Source organism: Podarcis liolepis (genome assembly GCF_965112155.1).
Source record: "Podarcis liolepis genome assembly, chromosome: 10".
Classification (NCBI taxonomy): domain Eukaryota; kingdom Metazoa; phylum Chordata; class Lepidosauria; order Squamata; family Lacertidae; genus Podarcis; species Podarcis liolepis.
Window position 1 is genome coordinate 57,951,385 of NC_139562.1, and position 19,296 is coordinate 57,970,680.

Here is a 19,296-nt window from a genome sequence, read left to right on the forward strand (position 1 = left end):
CACGATCTGAAAAGGCCTCTTGTTCACCACAAACACAATGTTCCTAAAACATGTTGTGGTGCTGGGTTCTGAAGTACTCGTGGGAGACTTCAACTACCCTGATATCTGTTGGAACTCTGCCAAGAATGTAAGGTCCAACAAATTTCTCAGTTGCCTCGTTCACAATTTCATTTCCCAGAAGGTGGAAGAAGCAGCAAGGGGGTTATCTGTCTTCGACCTGGTCCTCACCAACAGGGAGGAACTGATTGGCAAAGTGAAAGTGCAGGGAATCGGTGCAAGTGATCATGTTTTCTTGAGTTTCATTATACAGAAGCAAGGGAAAATAGAGCGTAGTCGGACCTGCGCTCTGGACTTTAACAAGGCTGCTGTCAAGAAATCCAATGGTCAGAGAAAAGGAGGTGGACAGACAAACCACAAAAGCACTGTGGTCAAGGCTGGGGTGGCATGCAAGGAATTGTTTGCAATGCAGAGGAAAACCAATTTACTTCCCTAATGGTTTGGAATGGGGGACCTCCGGCCTTCAGGCCAATCTTGGACTGCCAGAGAGTCTTGTTTGGCTCATGAGGCCATTTCCCTCAAACCATAGCCACCTGTCAGTCAGCAGGGAACAGGCGCTCACAGCCCAAGCAGTAAGTGGGGGTGGAAACCTTCTCAATTTGGCTGTGTCCCAATTGTGGTCTACAGAAGTGGTCTACAGAATGCAGGGTTCTTTCTCCATCAGCTGGTGGGCAGGAAGTGGGGAGAAGGAAGTGCGTTGCTAGTTAAACACTTGGCACTTCTTAAAAGTGATGAGCGTAGAACTGGCAACGCCGCTTGTGCTACAGTTCCCAACACCCAGCTGCCAGTCATAATGGTGTCATGTGATTGATAGGTGAGATTGACAAGGTCGCCTACGCTTGCTGTCGTCTGGACGTGCATTTCTGCAATATTTGTACTCTTTCTTTTTCCTAAGGTTGTTAGTTGTAGTTTCTCAAAATCACGGTAAAGGTTGTCTAGAGAGCAATGGAAATAATAATAATAAAATAATAATTTATTATTTATACCCCGCCCATCTAGCTGGGTTTCCCCAGCCACTCTGGGCAGCTTCCAACAAAATATTAAAATACAATAGTCCTTCAGATATTAAAAGCTTCCCTAAACAGGGCTGCCTTCAGATGTCTCCTCAAAGTCTGGTAGTTGTTTTTTCCTTTGACATCTGGTGGGAGGGTGTTCCACAGGGCGGGCGCCACCACCGAGAAGGCCCTCTGCCTGGTTCCCTGTAACTTCGCTTCTTGCAGTGAGGGAACCGCCAGAAGGCCCTCGGAGCTGGACTTCAGGCAGAACGATGGGAGTGGAGAGGCTCCTTCAGGTATACTGGACTGAGGCCATTTAGGGCTTTAAAGGTCAGCACCAACACTTTGAATTGTGCTCGGAAAGAGTTTTAGCAACCTGCTTTTAAAAATATTTAGCCAGAAATAAGAGGTTTTTTTACACTGCAAGTTCAAATGATACTGCAAATGTTTAGAGCTTAATGAGTTTTGGAAGATTCTTCCAAAATACCTATATCTTTCTCAGCTAAGGTATTAAAAAATTGCACATTGTTATCATTCGCTATTGTATATTCCATTATATTCTCCATTTCAAGTTGGTCTATAATTTCAGTCCCATATTAAGATTTCAGCAGTCTCAACCTTAATCATGCACATAGATCTCCACTGCTAGGATGCCTACATCTAATGCAGAAAAATTTCACCTTTTCATTTCTTCTGAGATGTGTTTTTCGTTTTTCTAACAAGCACTAATGGTCATATTTTGAATTCTAAAAAAATTATCTCAGCATTACAACGATGTAAAGAGTTTGGGGGTTTTCAGAATGCACGGTGGAGTAAGTTTTTAAAGTGTGTGTGTTTCAAAATCTTAGGGCTCAATTTTTTTCAGCTGGGTAGTTGTCCATTCTCATAATATGGTTTAAAGACTGAAAACAGGTGTAACGTATCCATTAACTAAGTTTTCCTGCAGAAGGAAATGTCCAGTATGCAACCCCCCCGCCAAATATGATAAAATTGTCCTTTTTTAAAAAACAACACCCAAACAAAATAGCTATATGTATGTCACTTAATCTGCTGTTCCTCCAAAGAACTTTGAAAAAATTCCCAGCTGAAGGACATTGTTTCACTACTAAAAGCTGATTGTGTGCCTTCAGGAGGCAGTTGTGATAGGAGCAAACAAGCCAGCTTCTTTGGCAGTAAATGATGGTAGTAAATGGCTTCCTCCTATTGAAAATGCATGGATAGATTCATCACCCCTAGGAAGCCTTCCTGTGCAGCTTATGTTCATTTCAGTGGGACCTGCACAGGAAACCTTCCCTGTACGCAGGATCTGTTCTGTTTTCTATGAATTTTCCAGCTGTCGTTCCCTCTATATCCAATATCCAAGCTGTTAAGTTCTGCCTTCACCAACAGACAAGAGAAAGTTAGCAGCAGGCTTGGGAAAACCCGATTGTTTTCAGGAGTACAAAATAGGTTTAGGCCACAGAATGCTGAACAAATGTTTCCGGAGGGACGGAAAACAGTGGGGGACAGACAAGGTGCATGGAATGTAGCGTATGGAGTCCTGAACAGGGAGGCCTCGTTGCAGGGTCCCGTTTGTGAAGAATGTATTGCCTTTTTACAACTTGTGCTCTTTTGACAGTGTATTTTTCCTTTTAAAAGAAAAAAAAAAAAGAAAATCATTTGAAAACCACAAGCTCATGTGTCATCTTTTCTTAACCTTCTTGTCGCTCTCGCTTTTCACTGTCTGGTTTGTCCTTCATTGGCTTGGCCCTTCCAATACTGTACCCTCCTGCTTTTGAAGGCTGCAGAAACTTGAGGAAAGCAGTCAAGAAGAAAGAAGGTTGGAATGTTTCACAGGTTTTTAATTAAACTGTCATTTTTTTTTAAACAAGCAAACAAACCACAAACTGTGCCACATAGATCTAACCCTAGAATTTAATCACATGATTGTGGTTTTTATTTTTTATTGCAAGACTAATTCCCCTCCCTGTTATACACACACACACACACACACACACACACACACACACACACTGCTAGCACATAAAACACTGACGCGTATACCTCGTTTTAAAGTTAACCAGAGCAGTTTAAAGGGGCTGGGTGTAAACTAGAACCCATTTCAAAATACCCATTGTTGAGATCAATGCATAATCTGGAGACAAATGCAATTGTTTCTATATTCAACCGATTTTCCTAACAGCGGCCTAATTCAACTGAAAAGTAGATCAGTAAACCACAGCATATGCAGTAACTCTAGAGTATAACTATTTTAACTTCATTAACAGCAAACAATTTTCATTCTGGCTTGGATTCAGTGAATTGGGTTGTGCCAAACTTCCTTTACATATCTACTTTAAGGCAAGGCAGAGCTTCCTGCAGCATGCAAGGCAAGGACACTGATTGGCTTAGGTCCAGAGTGGCACTAATAATTCCACTGATAATTATAAATACTTATCAAGATGCAAAAGAAATATGAACGCAATTAACATATAGCCTATAACTTTTTATTTAAAAAAATTAATAAAACTACCAACAAAGAGAGAGGATTCCCAAGGATAGCACTTTGCCTGTTATACCCAGTGGCGTAGCGTGAGGGGTGCAGGGGGGGACGGTGGCACCGGGCGCAACATCTGGGGGTTAGGGTTAGGGGGCGCAAATCCACAGGTTAGGGGGCGCAAATTACTTGCCTTGCCCCGGGTGCTGACAACCCACGCTACACCACTGGTTATACCTACGTAGAATCAGAATTGTAGAGCTGGGAGGGACCCCGATTTCTAGCCTAACTCCCTGCAATGCAGAAAATGCACATCTTCCGAAATACTTCACTTCTTTCCTAAACCTAGACCCAAACCTTCTTTCTTACCCCTAAATGCTGCTGGTTTTTTTGTTTTTAAAAAGTTCATAAGCAAAGCTTAATGGTAATCTAACCTTAAAATCTGCTCTGCTAAAATTATAATCTGTGTTCCATAGGCCTGTGCTTTGCTAGCTGTCAGTCGCTACTGACCGCAATGGCTGTGTTATATTCATGCCCCCCGCCGAATACCAGATGGGGGAGAGCTGTTCTACTCAAGTCCTGGTTGGTTGCTGTGTGGACATGATTCTGGACTTGATGAGCCTTTGTCCTGATCTTATCTGTCCACTGCCAACAGTGGCCTTCAGAGATTCTTTTCCCTATTTTGCAATTTGAAATAGATGAAGAATAGGGTAAGAGGGTAGGACGATTGCTAGACATCCCAGGGCCTTCAGTCCAAAATGTAAAAAAAAAAAAATTGAGAAGCTTTGGGGGAATAATATCTTAAGGATGAGTAGGGTGATGTCATTGGTGGAGTAACTGTTTGTCAAGCCAGGATGAAATCAGACGAGCACATCAATTGTGCAAAACTAACTAATGGGATGCGGGTGGCGCTGTGGTCTAAACCACTGAGCCTAGGTCTTGCTGATCAGAAGGTCGGCGGTTCAAATCCGCGCAACGGGATGAGCTCCCATTGATCGGTCCCTGCTCCTGCCAACCTAGCAGTTTGAAAGCACGTCAAGTGCAAGTAGATAAATAGGTACCACTCTGGTGGGAAGGTAAACGGCATTTCCGTGCACTGCTCTGGTTCGCCATAAGTCATGCTGGCCACATGACCCAGAAGCTGTCTGCGGACAAACGCCGGCTCTCTCAGCCAGTAAAGCAAGATGAGCACCGCAACCCCAGAGTCGTCCGCGACTGGACCTAACGGTCAGGGGTCCCTTTACCTTTACCTATGCCTACTGAGAAGTAAGTCCTATTGAATTCAGGATTGTGGAGTTAGGATTAGGTTAGCCACAGTGTGTACTTTGGGAATAACTAGTTTTGCAACCAGTTTTGCAATCTAGCTTCAGGGGCGAAGGGAGTCAATGATGGGATTGGGGCTTCACTGAAAGCCAATCTGTTCCCAGGATGCATTAGGTATGGGATTTCTTGTAAAGTATTAATGATCTTGAGTATAGAGCGTGAGTCAGTTGTGAACTTACATTTACAAGAGCATTGATTCAAGTTCAAAGAATTGCAAGGACGATCTTAACATACCAAGAAGCGGGCGGACCAAGATGACTGTGTGGATTATTAACACACCGTAGAGGGGAGAGCATTGGAAGCATGTGAATAGGAGAAGAAAAGACTATAAGCCACCCATTCATCTGTTTAGGTCTGGGAATCTAAAGGATAACAGCTGTGGCAGCAAAGCATCTCACTTGCCTTTTAGCACAGATGGGCTCCATGGAAACTGCCTGGAAAAAACTTTGTACGGGAGCTCCATGCAGCTAGTGTCACTTTTTAAAAAGACACTTGCCCCTCTTCCTCTTGTGTCACTAGAATTAGTCATATTGGGAAAGAAGGTATTAAGAAAGGGTGGCTTTCAGCTGAGACCAAGAAAGGCTCAATGCTTAGGTTTAGCATTTGATTGGCTGGTGACCTTGTTCTATCTGTTTGTTTTTCTCCATTGAATACATGAGCTTGCTAAATGTTGTAGACGTGTTTCTCGTCCTATACCAGCACCAGTGGCTTATTTGCATCTTCTTTGCCCTTCATTTTATGACTTCTGTTGTTTGCTGATCACATTTTTAGCTGTGCTTTACAATTATTTCCTCTTTACTACCCTATCGCATTAGAGAAGTCTGACAAAAAATTGTAATGTGTTAGATGTTATTTATTTACATTTCTTTTCATCCACTCCTGAAGACTCAAGATAGATAAAAAATAACATTATGTATGTGTGGATGAATCTTCTTCTTCTTCTTCTTCTTCTTCTTCTTCTTCTTCTTCTTCTTCTTCATTGTTTTCAGTATTTAAATACTGCTCAATGGCCACAGTTCTTGTTAAGTTATGGGTAAACATATCAGACGACACAGCGATTCTTCAAACAGCTCTTGTTTATTCACAGGCCAGAACAGAACTGAACTGTTCTGCCAGCCTGCTTATATAGAGCTCCACTAGAACACAACAGTAACAGTAACAGTTATTTTCTATAACTATCCAATCACTGAACGTCACTTTCGATCCCTTATTTGCATATGTGGACCTGAACTATCTACAGTATCCCCCTGCTGGCCCAGGGTGAGAACTTCAGTACATAACAGTTCTCAAGATGGTTTAGAAGGAAAAATAAATTAATACCACACAACATGAAAATAAAATATAAAACAGAATACAAAGAGCAACAGAACAAACCCATACTAAGACCAGTAGTGGAGAATATGATTTATAGAACAGATCCAAAAATATATATTTAAAATGTTTTAAGATTAAAAAGCCGGAGAAGATAACAAGCTTCTCCTTATTACTTTTATCATTATTGTTTTAAATTAAATTTATATCATACTCTTCCTTCTTCCCAAAGGAGCTTAGGGTGGCAAACAAACAAACAAACAATAAAAAACTTAAAAGATGGCACAGATGCAGACTAGGAAAGGTTTTTACTGCAAGGTTTGTAGCAGAGGAACTTTTTCAATAGGTGCCTCTCGTTTTATAGGGGTACTCATAGAAGGAGCTCTTAAGATAAGCTTAGGGTCCTTGCATGTGTGAAGAGGCAATCCTTCATGTGACCTAGGCTCAGTCTAGCACCGGCACTCTGAATTGGACCTGTAAACAGACTATAAGCCATAGCTTGTGACAAATGTGTGGCATAATATGCTTGCATTCACCAGTCAGTGTTAACTCTCTACTTTGTACCAGCTGGAAGTCAAAGGCACACTGCATATTATATGTTGCAAGTTAGAGATTATTGTAGTGTGGATAACTGTAATCAGGATACTTCTATCCAGAGTGTACAGGAGTGGGCATCCTATGAGCCACTTGCGTTTTCTTTGGTAGCCCATAGTTTGCCCCACTGCAGGGGAGTTTGTCACCCAGCCTAGGACTGATGTTGGGGCTCTGCCCACCTTTTAAACTGGCCAAGAAAGGTTTGGGGGAGCCATCACACAAGCAGCTCATCTAAGATCCATATGTGTGGGACAGCTAATTTTGAAGAATCCATAAATTGCCTGGGGCCCATTCCTCCATGATTAAGGTTGCAATCCGAAACACACTTGCAAGGGACTGAGCCCCGTTGAACTCAATGGGATTTATTTCTGAGTAAATATAGCTAGGATTTTCTTGCATTTGTTACAAACACACACACACACACACACACACACACACACACACAATCACACACACACACACACGCTTGCTAAACCTGCATTTCTTGGTATGCTGTTTTGATGTTCCTTCTGCTCCTTAAATGATCTCCGTGGGTAGTACATAATTATTTTATGTACAGGCCTGTGATTTTAGGGATATTTTTCTGGCTTCTGTGGTTCCAGCATATATATTACACCCAGCTTAACTCTAAGCTGCTCTGGCACGCTGTAGACCAGCCTTTGCCAACCTGGTGGCTCCAGATATTTCGGACTACAACTGGCTGGGGCTGATGGGAGTTGTAGTCCAAAACATCAGGAGGGCACAAGGTTGGCAAAGGCTGGTTTTAGGCACTCTGCGGTTCTCCAGTGCCTTTCTGGTTGTCTGTCTGCAATGCTTTCCTTTTTCCCATTTGAACTTTACCATCCATTAACTTTTAGCTCCACTTCTGAATCTCCAGAATGCAACTTTATGCATGATGGGGGAAACAGTTGTTGGGATCTTTATGGTTCTCCTTGCCATTTCAAACCATTTGATCTTGCAAGAAGCCATGAAGCTAAAATGTTGAATACTGTGATGCCCCTTGCCTTTCACATTCTCCTTTCAGTGAAGCACCAGGTTGTGGCTGGTGCTTTAGCCAGGTTGTTGGTTTGAGGAGAGGGGAAATAACCTCCTTCTTGTATTTTATGACCCCTTTTGTATTGCTTATCATAGTACTGTTAAAGAGGAGAGCACAGACAATGAGCAGGAGAAGAGGGACGAAAAGGGCGCTTCTGAAAGAGAGAATAATGAACTGGAAGCAGTAAGTATTGTGATCTTCATATATTCCGTCAATACTAATAAAACTCTTGCACTGCCTCCCTGCCTTTTTATGATTCAGAAAGGCAAAACTTGAAATAATAATAATAATAATAATAATAATAATAATAATAATAATAATAATTTATTTATACTCCGCCCATCCGGCTGAGTTTCCCCAGCCACTCTGGGAGGCTCCCAATCAAGTGTTTAAAACAGTACAGCGTTAAATATTAAAAACTTCCCTGAACAGGGTTGCCTTCAGATGTCTTTTACAGATAGGATAGCTGCTTATTTCCTTCACATCTGAAGGGAGGATGTTCCACAGGGCAGGCGCCACTACCGAGAAGGCCCTCTGTCTGGTTCCCTGTAACCTCACTTCTCACAATGAGGAAACTGCCAGAAGGCCCTCGGCACTGGATCTCAGTGTCTGGGCTGAACGATGGGGGTGGAGACGCTCCTTCAGGTATACAGGATCAAGGCCATTTAGGGCTTTAAAGGTCAGCACCAACACTTTGAATTGTGCTCGGAAACGTACTGGGAGCCAAGGCAGATCTCTCAGAACCGGTGTTATGTGGTCTCGGCGGCCACTCCCAGTCACCAGTTTAGCTGCCGCATTCTGGATTAATTGCAGTTTCCGGGTCACCTTCAAAGGTAGCCCCATGTAGAGCGCATTGAGGTAGTCCAAGTGGGAGATAACCAGAGCACGCACCACTCTGGCAAGACAGTCCGCGGGCAGGTAGGGTCTTAGCCTGCAATCAGAGAAAGGACATAAGTAAACTTCGTAAGTAAATATTAATTAAAGCAAAGCACATGCAACTAATTCTGTCACAGGTAGTCTTATAATAGTTGTGTATTTCAGCAGAATATTTAGTCAGTTATGAACTGGTTAAAGTTAAAATTGTCTTTGTACTTAAAATAAGGAATTTGTGGAGCAATTCCATTTTTATCCTCTTTCTCCTTTTCTTACTTTAGGAAGAAGGTCAGGAGCTTAGTGACCGTGAAGATGACGAGGAAGATGACGAGGAAGATGAAGATGACATGGAAGTTGTGGGAAGCTCGGATGATTCCGATTCTGATTCTGATGAAAAAGGTGACACCAACTCCAATAACATTAGAGATTTTTGCAGCTGTTTATGCAGAGAACTCGTGTCAAATTTTCCAAAGACCTAAATGGGCATCTTCGGGTTAGGGGAAGCAGTGTGCAGGCTGCCGTTAACAGCTATGTCCTGAGTTAAATTAGGGATGGGGAACTTCATGTTAAAGGCTAGTAATTTGAATGATCATTTCCAGGAAATACATGTTGATGTAAGTATTTTTGAATGACTAGTCTAAGTATGTAATGGAGACATTTTGACATCTGCCAGACCTGGGATTTTTGCTTCAGAGTTCTAGTACTTACACTAAGCTACTGTAATTGGAGTGTACCATTGTTGCAAAAACCAGTGTGTACAATGTTTGCTTAAATTAGCATCCTTTTATCAGGTGCATTCCTAGTTTACATAACTTTTGCAGCTGTATAGGCTGATTGGCTACAGTGTTGCTTGTATTTATTTGGCTTTTTTTAACTACAGCAAGCTATCAGGCAGACCTAGCAAACATCACATGTGAAATTGCCATAAAACAGAAGCTGATAGATGAACTGGAAAACAGCCAACGAAGACTTCAGACCTTAAAAAGACAATATGAAGAGAAGCTGATGATGCTACAACATAAGATTCGAGATACCCAACTTGAAAGAGATCAGGTGCTTCAAAATCTGGGTAAGAAGAATGCCATTGTGAAGCTGTTGTATAGGCCACATTGAGAACTTAGTGAGGACATGCCAGTGTCAGTCATACTTATGACATGACTTCCATATCATCTCAAAATGTAAAGTAAAGGGAAAAGACCCCTGACAGTTAAGTCCAGTCGCAGACGACTCTGGGGTTGCAGCGCTCATCTTGCTTTACTGGCTGAGGGAGCCATCTTGGCCACAGACAGTTTTTCTGGGTCATGTGGCCAGCATGACTGAGCCACTTCTGGCGAACCATAGCAGTGCATGGAAATGCTGTTTACCTTCCCACCGGAGCGGTACCTATTTATCTACTTGCACTTTGATGTGCTTTCGAACTGCTAGGTTGGCAGGAGCAGGTACCAAGCAATGGGAGCTCACCCCGTCGAGTGGATTCAAACCGCCGACCTTCAAAATGTAGTGGGATACAATTTTTAATAGAATAAGATAGCCAGTGTAACCACTCACTAGGAGACCTTGGTTCAAACTCCCACAGAATCTGTCACTTGCCTTCTCTCAATCTAAGCTACCTCATAGTCTTGTTGTCAGCCTAACATGGGTTAACTGCCCTCTAGCACTGAGCATCGCTTAGAGCAGCGCTTTCCCGACTTTCCATGTTGGTGACACACTTTTTAGACATGCTCCGGTAGGAGCATGGGGAGCTTTCACGTGACCCACCTACACACTGCAGCCGACACACTAACATGTCATGACACACAGTTTGGAAAACTCTAAACTTAGAGGACGGATGGAATTGATGTGATATTGGAAATTATTTTTTGCATATCCCTTTTTCGTTCATACTAAAGCCTTGGCAAAAAAAAAGAAAGAATGTGCAAATGAAATCTTGGCATTGCAAGTTAGGCACTGAATGTATTGATTCATGATTTATAAACTGAGAAATCCATTGCCATTTCTATAGGTTCGGTGGAATCTTGCTCAGAAGAAAAGGCAAAAAAGGTTAAAACAGAGTATGAAAAGAAGCTCCAATCCATGAATAAAGAGCTGCAGAGGCTTCAGGCTGCTCAGAAAGAACACGCACGATTACTTAAAAATCAATCTCAGTATGAAAAACAACTGAAAAAATTGCAGCAGGATGTGGCAGAGATGAAGAAAACAAAGGTACTTTTTTTTTTTTTGAAGCACAGAATCCAATGCTGCACGTGTCTACCTGAACAATGAACTAAATCCCCTGGCATTATGGATTTGTTTTTTCTGCTTAAAAAGGAGTGTTAAAGCTGGTCAGTTCAAGACTGAAATTATTCTCCATTTTGATCATCTAGTTAGGATGACCGCCTACCAAGTAGTAACTTACTGTGGTATACAGTTTCTTGGAGAAGCTATTTGTAAGCGTTCACCTAAATGGTGAGGAAAGTTTCTTTTCAAAGCTTCCTTGCTTCCTTGTATCTCTGGCTGGGTGCAATTGCATGACACTCTCACTGCTAGGGCAGAGACTGCAGACAACTCTGCTTCCCACTTTGCAAACAGTTGCCTGAATTCACTCTTGCTAACTGTGGAATTCGAAAATGTCTCAGAAGGCGGTCCTGTTACCTCACTGCTTGTTAGCGTTCAGGTAGCAAATCACATTGCAGTAATACTCACCAAGAGAGTGATTACAATGAAGGATTATTAAGTATGGTAAAAGGGCATCAGCCTTGTAGCAAAAAGCAAAACAAAAACAGCTTTCTCCCATGTGATTTGAGTGCATAATTTTATTTGAATAATAAAAAATAAAAAATTTGAATAATTTTATACAGGTTCGTCTTATGAAGCAAATGAAAGAAGAGCAAGAGAAAGCCAGGATGAATGAATCTAGAAGAAATAGAGAGATTGCTCAGCTGAAAAAGGAGCAGCGAAAACGAGAGGTGATTAATAAATGTATCTACTGTGGGGGTTTTTTATGTTGTATGAATTTCAAAAGCTTCTGAAAGCTTTGTAAAGGTTTTCAGGTGTTGACATGTGCTATTTTGTTACTGCTTTAGCAATGAATAGGCGGATTGAATTTGGCTGACTACTCATTGTACTAAGCCAGCAATGAAAGTAGAATACAGTTTTCAGCTGATACGTTTCTGCAAGATATTTCATATGGTATTGGTAAGCAGTTAATTCATGGGGCTGGCTTGCTAACACATTGTGGAAGATTTCAATCCTGTGCATACTTATTTGGCAACAAGCCTTTCAAAGATAGTGGAACGAACTTCTGAGTCCATAGGACTGTGCTGTTCTTGTTCTTGTATGTGAAGTGGGATTACTATTTAATGCTTACCCCTATAAGCATTAAACCTGGGTTAAACCACAGAGCCTAAGACTTGCCAATCAGAAGGTTGGCGGTTCGCATCCCCGCGACGGGGTGAGCTCCCATTGCTCAATCCCAGCTCCTTTCCAGCTAGCAGTTTGAAAGCACATCAAAGTGCAAGTAGATAAATAGGTACCGCTCTGGCGGGAAGGTAAACTGCGTTTCCGTGCGCTGCTCTGGTTCGCCAGAAGTGGGTTAGTCATGCTGGGCACATGACCCAGAAGCTGTACGCCGGCTCCCTCGGCCACTAAAGTGAGATGAGCGCCGCAACCCCAGAGCCGGCCACGACTGGACCTAATGGTCAGGGGCCCCTTTACCTTTATAGAGGAAATATCAACAAATGTCCCCCTTCCTTGGCTGGTTGTCCCAATTAATTGAATGATGGTATTGAGAGAATTGTATCTCATCATCATCATTTTATTTGTATGCTGCTTTCATAGCTAAAACAATACTCAAGGCGACTTACAGCATGACAAGATTTACACAATTACCAACTTAACAAAAGACAATAAATAAAGCACATCGAAAGCTACAACCAAATGGAAATTCCCCCCCAAATAAATAATAAAATCTAAAGCAACATTAATATCAATAAGAATTTAAAATGACATAGATAAAAAAATAACTATTTTTAAAAGTATCCAAATCCTTGACTTCTTATTGGCTTTTCTTTACAGCATCAGCTAAAACTTCTGGAGGCTCAGAAGAGGAATCAGGAAGTTGTTCTACGCCGGAAAACAGAAGAGGTGCCGGATTATTTTAGTGCTGCAATTAAGTGCAAGCTATTATTTGAAATTCCTATAATTTGTACATTAAATAGGTCCTTATTAGACACTGTTGTCTCACTGCTTTAGGTTACAGCTCTTCGTCGGCAGGCAAGACCTTTGTCTGATAAGGTGGCTGGGAGGGCAAGCCGGAAGCTGAGTCTGCCTGAGCAGGCGAATCACGAACCAAGTTCTAGTGTGTCATCGGTAGACAATGAAGGATCGAGAGCAGCGTCACAACAGAAGATGCGGATACCCGTAGCAAGGGTCCAAGCATTGCCAGCAGCTACGACCAATGGAACCAGGTAATGAGGGGCAAACCTGTTATTCCCCTGCTACTCTTGTAGTCTTGTCTTCCTGTAGACATTAAAAACGTCATTTTGCAACTCCCATAGGAGGATTTATGGTGCTGCGTTATAATCCTGGATGTGGATGGGTTTGGGGTGTGATGGAGAGGAAAGGAGAAGGCAGGTTGTACAACAACAGTGGTGATTGCATGGGAGTGAGAAGAGAACACAAGTGATGGTTTAAAACAGGGGTCAGCAAACTTTTTCAGCAGGGGGCCGGTCCACTGTCCCTCGGACGTTGTGGGGGGGCCGGACTATATTTTTTGGGGGGAAGTGAACAAATTCCTATGCCCCACAAATAACCTAGAGATGCATTTCAAATAAAAGGACACATTCTACTCATGTAAAAACACGCTGATTCCCGTACCGTCCACGGGCCAGATTTAGAAGACGATTGGGCCGGATCAGGCCCTCAGGCCTTAGTTTGCCTACCCATGGTTTAAATGACAGGTGTTTGAGTAAAGTACCTTCATACAATGGAATATTTGAGGTCTGCTCCTTTATCTCTCTAGCATGAGGCAGTTGAAGGAATAGTTTGAATACAGTGAGAAGGACACTGTAGGAAACAAGTGGCTGTTTTAAGCAATCTGCGATACTGAACACACATGATTTAAGATTTTTTGAAAAAGAGTCACACATCCCCCTCGGATTTCAAATATTAAAAGTGTTCTCTTTTATGATTACTAGTACTGATTTTTTTATATATATATTTTGGATTTTATGTGAACAACGTTAATCTTTGAATTGCTTGCAGGAGTAAATATCAAAGAAAAGCGATGACCACAAGAGTTTACACCTCCAAAGGAGCGAGAATGAAGTGGCAGTTACTCGAACGGAGGGTGACTGAAATCATTATGCAGAAAATGACCATATCCAATATGGAGACTGACATGAATAGACTACTTAAGGTAGGGCTTTCTTTCTTTCTTTCTTTCTTTCTTTCTTTCTTTCTTTCTTTCTCACCCCTTCATCTACTTGCAACATCTGGGAAAATGCCACTTTTCTATTGGGTGAAAAATAAAGTACTTTTGTTGAGACATGATTCTGTTTTTGCTAGTTTTGGCATGGGAAAAAATGGACCTGGAAAATAAAAATCCACCATTGAATTTTCATATTACCTCCAGCTTTCACAGAGCTTTTCAGTGGAACCTGTTTATATATTCAGTTTCCAGTCATTAAGTGTATATTAATTAGCTATGTACATGCATGTATGAACCACCCTTTAATGTGTTTTCCTCCCACAGAAATGCAATGAAAAGTCATGTCTGCTTTATCTCATTTAATATTCTACTGTAAAACATTTGGCTGGCTGATTTTCACAACTTGTGTTTCACATACACATTTTAATTACAGCAACGTGAAGAACTTACTAAAAGGAAAGAGAAGCTTTCCAAAAGGAGGGAGAGAGTTATCAAAGAAGGTGGCCCAGAGACCGATAAAAACATCCACAACATCAATGAAGAGATGGAGTCACTGACTGCAAATATAGATTACATCAATGACAGTATTTCTGACTGTCAAGCAAATATCATGCAGATGGAGGAAGCAAAGGTATGTCAGCCCCAAAGGTTTTGTGAAAGAATTATGTTCAGGTAGGGAATTAATTTTCTTTTATTCAGCTAGTAATTGCACTCTGCAGTTTTCTGCATTTATGTGCTGTACGAATTGCATGCAAATTAAAACATCAGAGCCAGCTTTTGTTGCATTTATGAACTAGATTAAAGATCTAGCTATACGTACGGCTTCATAATAATTTTATTTCTAAATCAAAGCCATAAGTAAGTGAATACCCTCCTACATAGCTATGCAAGGCTGCAACGCTATAGGTGCTTGACTGTGAGTAAGCCACCTTGAACACAACTTCAGAGTAAACATGCGTAATATTGAACTGTAAATTATGGACTGTCTCTCATCCTTTCTCAGTTCTACATTTTCAATAGATTTTGCTTGAAATATCCTTATGCTTACATATAGCTGAATGTGCTGAAAATTTGGCACTTAGTTGATTTTTGCAAGTCCGAATAATCATATCTCTTAAAAGAAGCTTTGTTTGTGCTACTTTTCTAAATATTCTGGCATAATAGAATTCACTTTAATTTTGAAAAGTCCCTATCGGAATAACACTCCCATAGCCATATAGCAGAATTCACCATGCAAAAGGGTGGGCTGAATGAATCCCAAGCCGGAATTAAGATTGCCAGAAGAAATATCAACAACCTCTGATATGCAGATGACACAACCTTGATGTCAGAAATTGAGGAGGAATTAAAGAACCTTTTATTGAGGGTGATAAAAGGAGAGTGCAAAATATGGTCTGAAGCTCAACCTAAAAAAAACACGAAGATCATGGCCACTGGGCCCATCACCTCCTGGCAAATAGAAGGGGAAGAAATGGAAGCAGTGAGAGATTTTACCTTCTTGGGCTCCGAGATCACTGCAGATGGTGACAGCAGTCATGAAATTAAAAGAGGCCTGCTTCCTGGGAGAAAAGCAATGACAAACCTAGACAGCATCTTAAAAAGCAGAGACATCACCTTGCCAACAAAGGTCCGTATAGTTAAAGCTATGGTTTTCCCAGTAGTGTTGTATGGAAGTGAGAGCTGGACCATAAAGAAGGCTGATGGCCGAATAATTGATTCTTTTGAATGATGGTGCTGGAGGAGACTTGAGAGTCCCATGGACTGCAAGTAGATCAAACCTATCCATTCTGAAGGAAATCAGCCCTGAGTGCTCACTGGAAGTACAGATCCTGAAGCTGAGGCTCCAATACTTTGGCCACCTCATGAGAAGAGAAGACTCCCTGGAAAAGACCCTGATTTTGGGAAAGATTGAGGGCTCAAGGAGAAGGAGACGACAGAGGACGAGATGGTTGGATAGTGTTCTTGAAGCTACCAGCATGAGTTTGACCAAACTGCGGGAGGCAGTGGAAGACAGGAGTGCCTGGCGTGCTCTGGTCCAGGGGGTCACAAAGAGTCGGACACGACTAAACGACTAAACAACAACAACAGCCATATAGCATTCATGTGATTCCCCCCCCTGACTAATCACTCTGCTGTCTTTGATTTATGCAGGAAGAAGGAGAGATTCTGGACGTCACTGCGGTAATCAATGCCTGCACTCTAACAGAAGCTCGGTATCTACTTGACCATTTCCTTACAATGGGCATTAATAAGGTAACACACCTGGTGGGAACCCTGTTGTGTCTTGTACTGGATTACCAGTAGCATGGGCTAATGGCTGGGTGACATTGCCGGATCTTCACAAGCATGTTAGACTTTAAAACGGTATAGTCCAAAAATCTGCTTTGAGACAGATTTGGGAAGTGCATGGGGGATGTTGGAGGGAGGAAGAGAGAAACCAAAAGTCCCATTGTAATGGGAGGCATCGTAGGATGGTGCCCAATATACACAGTAACCCCCCTCTCACCCCCTAAGAATTATATACAGTCATACCTCGGGTTACAGACGCTTCAGGTTGTGCGTTTTTAGGTTACGGATGCGCCAAAACCCGGAAGTACTGGAACAGGTTACTTCCAGGTTTTGGTGCATGTGCAGAAGCGCCGAATTGCAACCCGCGCCACTGCGGGTTGCGAACGTGCATCCCACATGGATCACGTTCGCAACCCGAGCGTCCACTGTACAGCCATGGGAAAAAGAAAGTACACCCTCATTGAATTCTGTTGTTTTACATATGAGGACATAATGGCAATCATCTGTTCCCCAGCAGGTCTTAAAAGTAGGTAAATACAACCTCAGATAAGCAATAACACATGACATATTACACCGTGTCATTATTTATTTTAACAGAAATAAAGCCAAAACAGAGAAGCAATTTTTGGCCCAAATGATTCATGTCAACAGAAAAGCTTCTTGCCAGATTGGAAAAGTTGATTGCACATTTGCAAGACTTTATCTCTGGTGTACGTTGAGGGGGAAATGGTTTCTACGGGTCATTTCCCCACCCCCTTATGTGTTGAAAGTATTTCTAAATGTTGATATTCATGTTGGTTTTTCACAGTATGCGGGACACCCCAGGGCCAAAGGTTAAAAATTGTGTCGCCGTAAAGGAAAGTTCACATACAGATAATGCAATGGTAGCAAAACATCCATTGGTTTATAGCAGGGATGGCCAACTCTCAAGAGACTACCATCTATACACAGAGTTAAAAACTGGCAGTGATCTACCCCCTTTTTGGGGGTTCAGGTCAATGTTGTTGAGCTTTTTTTTAGGGGAGCCTAGCTTGTTGAGCTTCTTTGGGGAGAGCCAATGATCTACCAGTGACCTACCACAGATGTCCAGTGATCTACCAGTAGATCACGATCTACCTGTTGGACATACCTGGTTTCTAGGATGGCACCCATAGATACAATAAATATCTATGCCCGCCCACTTGTGTAGAGTTATTTAGAATCAAACTATTTTTTGCATCTTTAACAGGGTCTCCAAGCAGCTCAGAAGGAAGCTCAGATTAAAGTACTTGAAGGACGCCTCAAACAAACAGAAATTACCAGTGCAACGCAAAACCAGCTGCTGTTCCACATGTTGAAAGAGAAGGCAGAATTAAATCCTGAACTTGATGCTCTACTAGGCCATGCCTTGCAAGGTGATTTGAATACTCTACAAAATGGAATTATACTGCATGCTAGGTTTGCCGATGATGCATGTTTTATTAGGTGTGTTTCAAATAAGGTGCTTTGTGAATAGATGCTGTACTTTTTGTGCATGTAAAGGTATTCCCCCCAAATAACAGTGCGCCCAGCAATGAAAATCAGGAAATCTCATAGTTAATCACTGTTTTATAGCTTGAATTCAATATTCGGGTAATTTAAAAAAGCAAAACAAAACAAAATTAGGTGTCTTACAAATTGGAATAATTTAAAAAATAAAATTCTTAACTTCTCTTATAAAAGAAACAAACTTGTGATGTGTACTTTATGGCATCTATTCTGCTAGTTCTGATAGGTTTAATCTGATTATAGTGTAACATAGGACTCTCTTATTTCCCACTCTGCAAATGGATTGGTTTTGATTGGAGTGTTGCTTTTTGTTTCCTCCTCGCTGTTGTTTTACACAGACCTAGATAGCGTTCCGCTGGGTAAGTATATGTAGCTTTCTGTGTACCTCACAGCTGCATGAGATACTAATGATACACGTGTACACTAACTGGCGCATCTTAGAACGTACGCATACATAAAAGTTTGCATGCACTGTTTAGGAGATACGCTCAGAGTCCTCTTTCCTTAGACACAAACTTCTTACAAAATATTGGATGTTAACAACTGAGACAGGCACGAATGCAAACAGTGTGAATGTACTTAAAAGCTTTTCGTTCTTCACCCGGGATGCTGTGGCTGATACACTATCTGCTGATACATTTATGTGCTGCTCTCTTTTACTGTAGCTGTAACACACATAACCATTTCCCCCCAGAAAAAAACCCCCCAGATTAACTCTAAAATTCATTTTAGCAACACAGAGACGATGAGTGCTTTATAGGAATCTTGTTTTAAAATTCATGTGTTAGGGTGAACGTGCCTTATCAAGTTGTGTATTGCATAGTTAAGCAATGGCTATAACTCAGTACATGCAAATGGGTGGCGAAAACATTCATACTGAACTGTAAAACAGGTGTGTGGTTTTCTGGTTTTTTAAAATTGCCATACAGTAATCAAAGAAAGCTACTGGTCAGGCTATTCTGTTCAAATTTATTTCATCGAGATGTTCTGTATAGCTTCCTCCGCGTTAGTGTCCATTGCGTTGATGGCCTGAAGGCAATCTGGAGAGCTGGAGCTTATGTCAAGCTCCTCAGCCACACTATTTTACTGCCATACCACATAAATATATGAATGGGTCAAGGTTTGCTCCATGCATACCCACTAGAATGCAGTCTCAAGTTAATGTGGTGCTGTGCTTTAAAGGGTGTATGTTTCTTGGTCCTTAAAACCGAACCCAGGATGAGACTTGGAGTAGGTTTCAGGCTCACATGCTCCTACCCTTCGTTTGTGAGTAGAACAATTAACAGAAAGTTCTTCGTCTTCCACAGTTCAGTGGCTCCCTTGTCCTTCCAGTCATAGGGAAGGGAGCATGTGAACTGGAAGCGCAGTATCTCTCTTCCAAGTTACAATCCTGGAGCTAAGTAATGAG

General features: G+C 41.8%; 1 protein-coding gene and 1 long non-coding RNA gene across 17 annotated transcripts in view; one reads left to right on the plus strand and one right to left on the minus strand.

Annotated features, from left to right (window-relative positions):
* The window catches only part of KIF21A (kinesin family member 21A), a 95,576-nt gene that overhangs the window by 50,283 nt on the left and 25,997 nt on the right, over positions 1 to 19,296 (plus strand). For 4 of the 16 annotated variants that reach the window (XM_083463253.1, XM_083463263.1, XM_083463268.1 and 1 more), the window contains exons 12-24: positions 2,833 to 2,871; positions 7,888 to 7,975; positions 8,947 to 9,064; positions 9,546 to 9,734; positions 10,668 to 10,867; positions 11,503 to 11,610; positions 12,719 to 12,787; positions 12,896 to 13,110; positions 13,907 to 14,060; positions 14,506 to 14,703; positions 16,224 to 16,325; positions 17,590 to 17,755; positions 18,227 to 18,247. In XM_083463253.1, coding sequence (XP_083319379.1) covers positions 2,833 to 2,871; positions 7,888 to 7,975; positions 8,947 to 9,064; positions 9,546 to 9,734; positions 10,668 to 10,867; positions 11,503 to 11,610; positions 12,719 to 12,787; positions 12,896 to 13,110; positions 13,907 to 14,060; positions 14,506 to 14,703; positions 16,224 to 16,325; positions 17,590 to 17,755; positions 18,227 to 18,247 — 1,667 coding nt within the window. The remainder of the gene's footprint in view (positions 1 to 2,832; positions 2,872 to 7,887; positions 7,976 to 8,946; positions 9,065 to 9,545; positions 9,735 to 10,667; positions 10,868 to 11,502; positions 11,611 to 12,718; positions 12,788 to 12,895; positions 13,111 to 13,906; positions 14,061 to 14,505; positions 14,704 to 16,223; positions 16,326 to 17,589; positions 17,756 to 18,226; positions 18,248 to 19,296) is intronic. The other 12 variants (XM_083463262.1, XM_083463266.1, XM_083463255.1 and 9 more) reach the window with 3 other exon arrangements.
* LOC310687998 lies at positions 166 to 7,880 on the minus strand. The gene is made up of 2 exons (XR_014516725.1): positions 3,757 to 7,880; positions 166 to 3,601 (listed from the first exon to the last, which is right to left on the minus strand). It is a non-coding gene; the product is annotated as an uncharacterized lncRNA (long non-coding RNA).